The 9,959-nt window shown below is 38.3% G+C and overlaps 1 protein-coding gene across 1 annotated transcript; it reads right to left on the bottom strand.

The window, feature by feature from the left end:
- Nucleotides 1-7,357: 7,357 nt before the first annotated feature.
- On the bottom strand, nucleotides 7,358-9,727 carry LOC143887745 (uncharacterized). Its single transcript, XM_077391914.1, has 3 exons — nucleotides 8,634-9,727; nucleotides 8,250-8,439; nucleotides 7,358-8,166 (listed from the first exon to the last, which is right to left on the bottom strand). Exons 1-3 carry the CDS (start codon nucleotides 9,024-9,026, stop codon nucleotides 7,601-7,603), a joined length of 1,149 nt encoding a protein of 382 aa, XP_077248029.1. The 5' UTR covers nucleotides 9,027-9,727; the 3' UTR covers nucleotides 7,358-7,600.
- Nucleotides 9,728-9,959: the final 232 nt, after the last annotated feature.

The following is a 9,959-nucleotide window of genomic DNA, read 5'->3' as shown; positions in this document are numbered from 1 at the left end:
GGGAAACTCTATGATGTTTAAGCCAGAACCTATAACATAGTACGAGCTCTCTAATGTGAAAGTTAGAACTGACTGAATGCAAAAGTGATTTAGTTCATTTACTTTGGAGATTGTGCCTTTATTTAATAGAAAGACTAGAGTAATTACTTGCTATTGGTGTCCTTTGTTTTTTACTATGGATGCCACATGTCCACTCTAGATTGATGGTGAAATTTACCACACCAATATCATTTTCATTTTTAAAAGCTTTGAAGAAGTGGCCCCTAGACTCTTAACTCTCACTTTCTAGGGGCAAATGTCTTTGGCACGCAGCGTTTATTGAATGAAAGCAGCAAAAGCACTTTGTAAAATTCAGATGAGGATCCGAGTCAATTTTTCAAAATCACGAAGATAACGAGGGTAAATCCAATATTTTAACCCAAGAATTTTCCCATTGACTCCCTTTTGCACCTACCATTTCCTTTGCGTGTAAAAGTAGTAATAGTAAGTGGAAAAGATACACCGAAGGAGTGTTAAACGAGTTACTTGAGAATTGTTTACTCAACTTTGGGGTAAAATCAGTTGACATAGCAGTGTCTCAGGTTCCCCCGTGAAATGATAGGACTCATCCGTTAATTGCGTGGGTTTCGATTGCAAAAGTTTAACGTGGGTCCCATAATTTACGCCAAACATCTAGTTTGGATCCTCCACTGTAAGTACCAAATGGTCAAAACGTTTTTTTTTTAGTTTTTATAAGATGAGAGGCCTTATAGTCCATTATTTTTCATAAAGTACCGTACAGACAACACCATAGGATGATCCAAACCGTCCATTAGATGGGCCACAACCTAAAATGGGCGGTACATGTTGTGGCCCATCTAATGGACGGTACCTATTTAGGTTGTGGCCCATCTAATGGACGGTTCGGATCATCTTATGGTGTTGGCGGTAGCGTACTTCATGAAAAATAATAGACTATAAGGCCATTCATCATATAAAAACCAAGTTTTTATATGATGAATGGCCTTATACTCCATTATTTTTCATAAAGTACTGTACAGATAACACCATAGGATGATCCAAACCGTCCATTAGATGGGCCACAACCTAAAATGGACGTACAAGTTGTGGCCCATCTAATGGACGGTTTGGATCATCTTATGGTGTTGGCCATAGCGTACATTTTGAAAAATAATGGGCAATAAGGCCGTAGAAGCAGGTAGGCCGTTTTCTTTTAAGATCATGCAATTTTGATGGGGTTGTCTAAGTCACACGGCAATCGAGATGGCACGAGCCTGCCTTCATCAGAATCTCGTTTTCTTTTTGGGAAAAATGTACAAAACTAAAGAGGGAAGGATTCTTCTCTCTGTTCTCCTCTGGCTCTTGTCTGTTTCCCTTCGAGAAACCACTACTGCAAAAGCATTGGAAATCAAGAAAGCTTAAATAATGTGGGCTACTGCTTTTTAAGCTTTTGAGAGAATCGAGGAAAGATGATGTACATCAACAATTCATTTAAAAATAAATCCAATTTTTTACTATTCGAAAATTGTGCTTGATTTCTGAAATTATTCGCGGGTGGTAGTTGAAGTTAGGTTCTCAAATGTATGGCGTCGGACAGTCCAAAAGACCTTTTAGCCATCGAGTGCATACAAAGCATAGAAATAGGATTTTTACGTTTTTTCTTCTTCTCTTAACCATAGTCAGCAAAACATGATTCGGCAAAAACAGGGACGGCAAAAATTCGAGCTTAATACCGTACTGGTTCAAGAAAAACATAGTGAAAAAAAATGGTAACACAGGAAAATGAGTTTAGAATTTTGTCATTGGCAGGGGTAAAATTGGAAAGTTGGAAAAAAAAAACGTGTTTAAGACGTTGAAAACACATTTAAACGTGTTTAAAACGTTTGCCTGAAAAAAATGGAGTTTTATTCGTTGTAAAAGTTTTAAACGGCGCACCGATAAAACGAGTTTTTTTTTTAAATAACGTCGTTTAAAACGGAGTTTTGCTAGCATCATGTTGATATGTAGCCCCACACATAGCCGTTCGAGGTTGACCTTGGCAGAGACCGCTGCTGCCATGACCGCCACCGTCTTTCACAGACCGTCGTAGTATCGGCTGACATCGTCATTGTAGCAGAACGATAAGATATGAATCAACCAAAAATATGTCTTGGCAGTGATAAATTCATCCCCTTCTATCACAATATTCACCCCTTATTTTTCAAAATGGATTGTACAGCCCACACCATAGGATGATCCAAACCGTCCATTTGATGGGCCACAATGTAACTAGGTTGTGTCCCAAAAATCATTTCCATACGATGATCCTATTCGTCCGATCTATAGAGGTTTGCTTATATGGAGTTTTTCTATAGATCAGAGGGCTAGGATCATCCTATGGAAATAATATTTGTGGCACAATCTATTTACATTGTGGCCCATCAAATGGATGGTTTGGATCATCTTATGGTGTGGGCTGTAGAGTCCATTTTGAAAAATAGGAGGTGAATATTGTAATAGAGGGGGGTGAATTTATTACTGCCCTATGTAAAATAAAAAACTAGATGACAAAATGTGTGCAATCGAAGTTGAAAAGATGAAACAATTGGGCCAAAAAATCTGCTAGAGTGAGAATATGGAAGAAATCGTGTTTAGAAGTGAAATTTCAGGTCTTTTCACTGATAGTTGGAGTTACGTCGAGTAAAGTTATAGCAGTGCAGAGTAAAATTGGGTCCGTGTCTGCTAATATTCGGGTCTGTGTCACCCGAAATGACCGGAACTATTTGTACACGACCCCAATTTTACACCATATGACTCAAAATTTTACCAAAACGACCACAACTTCCATAAAAAAGACCACAAATATAATGAAAAGACTCAAAATTTTCATGAAATTGCCTAGCAAATCCCATCAGTTTAATAGTTTTCATCACTTTTTAGTCAAGTTTTATCATTTTATCACTTATTCAATCTATTTGCGTTGTGTTTTTTATCAGTTTTTATTTGTTTTCTTTAGTTTTCGTTAGTTTATTTATTGTCATCAGTTTTGATCAGTTTGTATTTGTTTTCATTAGTTTTCATCGGTTTGATCAGTTTCTAACTCTGTAAACCTATGACTCTAGCTTTTCTTCTAGGTGAGCGTACGCTTTGGTGAGAATTTAACGGACAAAATTTCATATGATTATGTCGGTCAGAAGAACTTTGTAACTGGTAGTTAGGGCTGCACACGGGTCGGTTTAGGGAGTTTTTTGAACCAAACCAATCACATCGGTTTGGAGAAAATCCAAACCATAACCAAATCGATCGGGGGTATAACCGAACCAAACCAACCCGATTTTGACCGGTTCGGTTTGGTTCACAGTTTATCCTGTACAAATCCAAAGCAAGTAGTTAAATATATTTATCTATCTAAAAAAAAAGGTTTATCTATCCAAATTGACCATCAACGGTGTGCGACGGCACCGGCAAGCTCTCTAAGTAAGCTCTCTCTACCTTCCCTCTCTCTCACACACGAAACAAAAAATGAAGAGACCCCTCCCTCTCTAACCCTAATCGAGGGCCTTACAAAGGGGATGATATATTCGCCCCCACCTCCCGACACTTTTCTTCTCTTGGACAACCCTTCTAATTAAGTATTTAGGACTATTCTCTTTACTGTTTTAAAGGGTGGTCTAAGGGAAAGAGGTGAATTTATTCTTTACTTTTGAATACGGGGAATTGATATAGACACACCTCCCCTGTTTAAATCACCCCTCTTCTCTTTGCAAATGAAATAACTTACCTTAGATTTGATAATGACACAAAATCAGTTCGTCTTCCTCCATTTCTCGGTTCGGTTAATTTTCTTTTCAAAAATCTAAAACAGTGAACCGATCCGATGGGATCGGTTCGGTAAAATTCTAAACCCTGACCGAACCAACGTCGAGAAAAACCAAACCAAACCCAACCGAAAGGCCGGGTTCGGTTTATCGGTTTGGCCGGTTTTTTGTGCAGCCCTACTGTTAGTCGCTGAATCAATTTTCAAGAATTTGAATATCTATATTCGTCTACTTGCTCCCAAACAATGATAGTACCATTGCACCGTCTTATATTCCAATCAAACCTTCTACTTTGATGCCAACTCAAATTGTGACGCGAGAACAATGGAATGAAAATCTTTACCCCTGTTACGAAGTGGATTTGAAAATGATTATGAAGGTGAAATATTTTTGGCAAATATGTAAGTAACGAGATCATTTTTTAACAGGCAATTTAGGGTTGGGTGCCAGGTACATTCAACTGCCAAGTTCAGGCTGGGACTTAGCTGTTTGAAGAGTTGCTCCTCTGCTCCGAATAGGGTGCTTATGCAATCAGTCTATTAGAGAAATCCTCCAATGCGTCTCACTGGACCATGAGGTATTTTGCTTCTTTGGCTAGCAAAGTGGAATAACATAACGGAGCCCGCAAGGCTAGGCTCTCTCATCCATGTTGATTGAAATCCAAGGATGCGTTCGACTAGCCCGTGAGATATTTTCCTTGTCTAGGCCGTGAAGAAGAGTCATATGGGGGAGGACGCGTTTGGCTTGCCTGTAAGATATTTTACTCGTCTAGGCCGCGAAGAAGAATCATATGCTGAAGGATGCATTAGACTAGCCGGCGAGATATTTTATTTGTCTAGGCCGCGAAGTGGAATCATACGGCGAATGACACATTCGGCTAGCCCGTAAGATAGCTCGCCTAGGCCGCCAAGCGGAATCATGTGGTGAAAGACGCATTCGACTAGCCGCGAGATATTTCACTCATCTAGGCCGCAAAGCAGAATGGCATAATGGAGCTCATTAGGCTAGGCGCTCTTGTCTAAGCTGATAGAAATCCAAGGATGTGTTCGATTAGCCCGCGAGATATTTCACTCGTCTAGGCTGCGAAGCAGAATCACGTGGCAAAGGACGCATTCGACTAGCCCACAAAATATTTCGCTCATCTAGGCCGCGAAGCGGGATGATACAGAGAAGGACGCATTTGACTAGCCTATGAGATATTTAACTCGTCTAGGCAGTGAAGCGAGATCACATGGCAATGGACGCATTTGACTAGCCCGCAAGATATTTCACTCACCTAGACCGTTAAGCGTTCCTAAGCTATAGCTTATCTAAGCTTATCTAAGTTTAGATAAGCTATAGCTCAAAAACACGTGGCCCCACATTTTTTGGGGATCCAAAGCATTTATTTGGAAGGCCCTTCCATGGATAGGGTGTGTACTAAAAATCAGCCCTATAAGATCATCCTAACCCTGCCATCTGTTGAGGGGAATAATGTGCAGAAACATGGACACACAGTGTCTGGCCATTTTCCACTCCACCTTTGATTGGGTTAGTATGATCCTATAGGGCTGATTTTTGGTACACACCCTATCCATGGAAGGGCCTTCCAAATGAATGCTTTGGATCCCCCAAAAAATATGGGGCAACATGTGTTTTTGAGCTATAGCTTAGATAAGCTATAGCTTAGGAACACTTTCCTCTTTCTCAATTGGAGGGAAGTTAAATTTTAGGCTTGAACTGTTAATGTATAAGACTGGAATTTGAACACTTTAGTTTGTGTCGGTTGTGTTTTAGGTTTTAAGGAGAGTGAAAACAAGTGTATATTTTGTATTGGTGATCTATAAAATTGTGGAGCTTGTGACCATGTTCTCCTTTTGTCGGTGAATTATTAAGAACAAAATTTAGACTCTATGAATGGAGTTTATGGAAAATTGTAGAGCTTGTGACCATATTTTGTTTTTGTTTGTGAATTACTAAGAACGAGATTTACTCTCTATGGATGTAGTTTTATGGACTTTGTGAATTACTAAGAACGAGATTTAGACTCTATGGATGGACTTTTATAGACTTAATTTATTTTCAGCCATTTTTGGAGTAATGTTGCAGAAAAGTTCACTATTTACATAAATCAACAGTTTTATTTTGAAAAGTTCACTTCAGATTATTTAGATGTGAATTTGTTCGTTTTTAGGCTTTACAATTGGAGCTTAATTATTTTTCTAGTGAATTTGGATTGGCATGGGTTGAATTGGTGCTTATATTGAGAAAAATTAGGGAATGCTTGGGATCATGGTTTTAAATTTCGGTTCCGGTTCCGGTTTCAGACCCCACCGAAATCAAAATTTCAGTCGAAATTTCGACCGAAATCCGGCGAAACAATAAAAACACTATTTTATTTGATACCAAATTTCGGTAAAATATTAAATTAATTAAAAAAACAGTTTTTTGGGCGAAATTTCAGGGGAAAACGAAATTTCAACCAAAATTTAGAAAGTTCTGAAATTTCAACCGAAGTTCCGAAATTTCGACCAAAATAAAATACCATTTCGGGTATTAGTGATTTCAGTGTCTCTGTCGAAATTTAAAATCATGCTCGGGATAGGGTGTATCTTCAATTTTAGGCCTTTGGATAGCTTGAAGATGGGGCTTACTTTTTTTAATTTTCTGCTTTTGAATCAGCTACAGTATCGAGGTAATTTAGCCCGTGTATCCCTCCACATGAGAGAGCTTACATCACCTATTGTTTGGGGGCACGCAATACTGCTCATGGGAAAAGTTGGGCATTAATTTCCGGGGAGTGATACCCACAGTTTTCGTTAACTTTTACAAGGGGTGGAAAAGCAACCGTTAACTCCATAAGCATTGTTTTAAGTTTCGACCGAATTTTGGATTTCGGTCTGGACCGAGACGAAATGGGTACGAAACCAAAATTTCGTCGAAATAAATGCTTAATTTTGAATATTTTATTATTTTACCAAAATTTCGGCTGAAAAAACCGGTATTTTGTGGGCAAGTACCCAATTTCGACCGAAATTTCAGTTTCTGGAGACACCGAAATTGCGGCCGAAATCGAAATTTAAAACCTTGCCCATAAGCATAAAAGTTAACGAAAACTGTTAAAGGGGGAGGAGGAATATGACTCCCCTAATTTCCTTACTTTCTGTTGACAACAACGAATAAAAGAAAAGCTATTTCTCTACTAACTCCTCACCTACCCATAATAGACATAACATTCTTCAATTATACATAATACTATAACCTACTCTTATGCAGCACATAGTATAGAAACCAATATTTAAGCCCCTTTACTTCTCCAATACTTGCCCTAGAAAGATCTAGTTTATGGCAAAAATATGATTACTCATTCCATAAATTTCCATGAAAGAGCAAGTACAATCATCACTTGTGATTATGATTTTTCAATTGTTTTGGCTTTCTGAATTTTCAGGTTATCTGCACTCACTCTCGTTTCACTTCCCCTTTTCATCCTACCAAACAACCATTATGCTTTTCCTCAATTTTCCTTCACTACCAAAAGTGGCACCCATGTCAGTCTACTTTATTTTTCACTATGATGCTATGTAATTCCACTTTACTTTCTCTAGATTCTTAGAAACAAAAAGAAGAGAACAAAAAAGAAAGGCTCCTGACACCAACACTACCATATTTTGACAATTGCACGAACTCAGCTTGTCTTTCTTCTTGAAAACTTTAATATGCCTTGATAGCTGTTCAACTAATAAAAGACAACTCGAGTTAGTGCGAGAATCAAAATATCGTAGTGCCAATATCAATTCCCTTAGGTAAAAAAACAACAGAAGTTAGGGTTTTTCTCGGAGAACAGAGGCTAAACCCGTGACGACCTTGGTTCTGACTTTCGGCTTAACCGCCGGTAACTGCCACGGCGAAATAACGACCGTGATCTTCTCTTCTTCGCAGGAATTTTCCGCCGGAAAAGACTTAAAGCTCCCAGAATCATTCTTTGGCGTGTTTTTTTCCCCAAAATGAAATTCAAACTCCCCAGAGAAATTCCCAGTCGAGATTTGACAAGGAAAAACGCTTTTTTCAGTTTGGATTTCGCTCTCAGGAATTGATTTTTCGTTTGTTATTCTCTTGTAAGGAGAAATCCATTTGGCTCTCATGTATTCTGGTTTCCTCCATGGTGGAAAATGTAATCCTTTCTTATTTAGACTCTGTTTTGCTGCCTCTGAAACAACGGTCACGATTTGTTGTAGACGATCTGGTTTTCCAACGAAGATTGATGGGATTGTTTGGAGAATTGATCTGTAATTCTTTGTAGATCGAGCGATTTCAAATTCAGATCTGAAATCTATGTCGATTATTAGTCTTTCTCCTTCTATGATCACATCTACATATTCATATTCTCCTGAAAAAACAAATCATAAACTCTCAATCAAAGATTTCCCCTTTTTTTTTTTTTAGAGAGAGAGAGAGAGAGAGAGAGAGTACCAGAGGGAAAAGAAGGAGATTTTTCCCAGCGAGATTTACAGATTGAAGCATCATATCCGAGAGATAAAAGGTTAGTGGTAACGATGTTTCTGGATTCTTCTTTACATTTGCAGATCTTGTTCTTCTCAACGATTTTTGAAATATCGGCTAAGAGATTTTGCTCTGATATGCTTCCACAAGGAACAAAGCTCTACAAGAAGAGAAAAAAAAAACAAAAATTCAATAAAATTTAACTGTTTTCTCTTCTGGAAAGAGATCAGTCAAAAGAAACAAGGAAACTAATAAGCTCTAAAAGAAAACAAAAATTGAATGAATTTTAACTGTTTTCTCTTCTGAAAAGAGATCTATAAAAGAAGAATAGGAGAATTTCTGAAATCCTTTTACCTTTAGAATTTCGCAGGCTTCACCAGATGTAGCAGGAAACAAAGCGTCTCCATTAAAGTCGAATTCGTCATCAGAACTTTCATTGCAGTTTCCATTGAAGCAATTACAGCGATTTCTTCCACATTTAGCCATGGCAGACTGTTTATCATTGTTCTCTTCTATGAAATTCTGCACCATTTTTGCAAGACAAACAGAGCTAGGCTCCGATTCGCTTCCACTGTCCTTGCTAGCATGCTGATCGATCTTTTCAGAAATCCTCAAAACACTAGGGAATTGCCTTTCAAAGAGCCTCTTGAGGCGAGATTTCACAACAGGTTTGACATGATCGTTCTGTATCGATTCTTTAGAAGAAAAAGAGGAATCTATCGGTTGAATCTTCATCGGAAAAGGCATGATTGTGTCTTAAGTCCTACTCTCAATTATAACAAAGACGATGAAGATAACGTGAAATCTAGGTTGAATTAAAGCATTTCTGAGTTCTAGATGTCGACATATGATAAATTTTCCAAGAAAACCCTAACTAAGGGAGCTTAATTGAATCCTAAATATCTGTCTCCTCTATCTTCTATTCAACATTTTGATCATGAAATTCTACAAAATTCCTAAACTAGAAAAAAAGTCTGAAACATGAAAACGACTAAAATAGAAGAAAAGAGTAGTTGAATTGAAGTTTCAGGCAAGATTCTTACAGACCTACCTCCTCTTTTCAGCAAAAAAAAAAAAAGCTCCTTGATCAGACATTCATTTATTGAGATCCATCAAAACAACCTCACAATGCTCGATCTCTCCGATCATACTCTCTGTTCATCACTCAGAAGCGTTTTCACCTCTGAAAAGCATGAAATAACTTCAAAGAACTGGCAAAGCAACTCGATTTAGGGTTTCAGAAGAGGTTAAAGAAGAATTCGTAGAAAAACGAGAGTGAAAGCGATCTTATTTCGTGAAGTTTCCGGCCGGAAAAAGACGAAGAAATGGCCAGAAAATTCATTTTTCCGTTCAATCTGATCCTATTAACGGAACGGGAAGGAACGGAGTTCTTCTCACAAACTTGTCGCCGTTAAAGGAAACAGAGCTCTTTACGGCTTTGAAGACAACAAAGAGGACGGAGAGTATTTAAAGCATGGGTGAGTGCTGACTAGGACATAAGTGGTCCACGCTGGACACGTACGTGGCATAGATGAACCAGAAGTTCGGTTTGTACACGTGGCGAGTAGTGAGAGGTTGATATGATAGTGAAATGTCCAAACTACCCTTTGCAGTTCAACTGAAACGTACCACATTATCCGTAAATATCGAAACCACTTTCCGATCGTGCCCATGGCCAAA

This window comes from Tasmannia lanceolata, unplaced genomic scaffold, assembly GCF_043159265.1.
Source record: "Tasmannia lanceolata isolate RefF3 unplaced genomic scaffold, GAP_Taslan_0.1 ptg000012l, whole genome shotgun sequence".
Taxonomy (NCBI): Eukaryota; Viridiplantae; Streptophyta; class Magnoliopsida; order Canellales; family Winteraceae; genus Tasmannia; species Tasmannia lanceolata.
The sequence above is the reverse complement of the archived record's forward strand: the minus strand, read 5'-3'. Positions and strand labels throughout refer to the sequence as shown.

Excerpts from the sequence above, each read along its gene's own strand:
- LOC143887745 (XM_077391914.1), bottom strand. The coding sequence starts at position 9,026 with ATGCCTTTTCCGATGAAGATTCAACCGATAGATTCCTCTTTTTCTTCT. Across the intron at positions 8,440-8,633 it reads AAGCCTGCGAAATTCTAAAG|AGCTTTGTTCCTTGTGGAAG; the intron begins GTAAAAGGATTT and ends CTCTTCTTGTAG. Across the intron at positions 8,167-8,249 it reads ATCTCCTTCTTTTCCCTCTG|GAGAATATGAATATGTAGAT; the intron begins GTACTCTCTCTC and ends TTGTTTTTTCAG.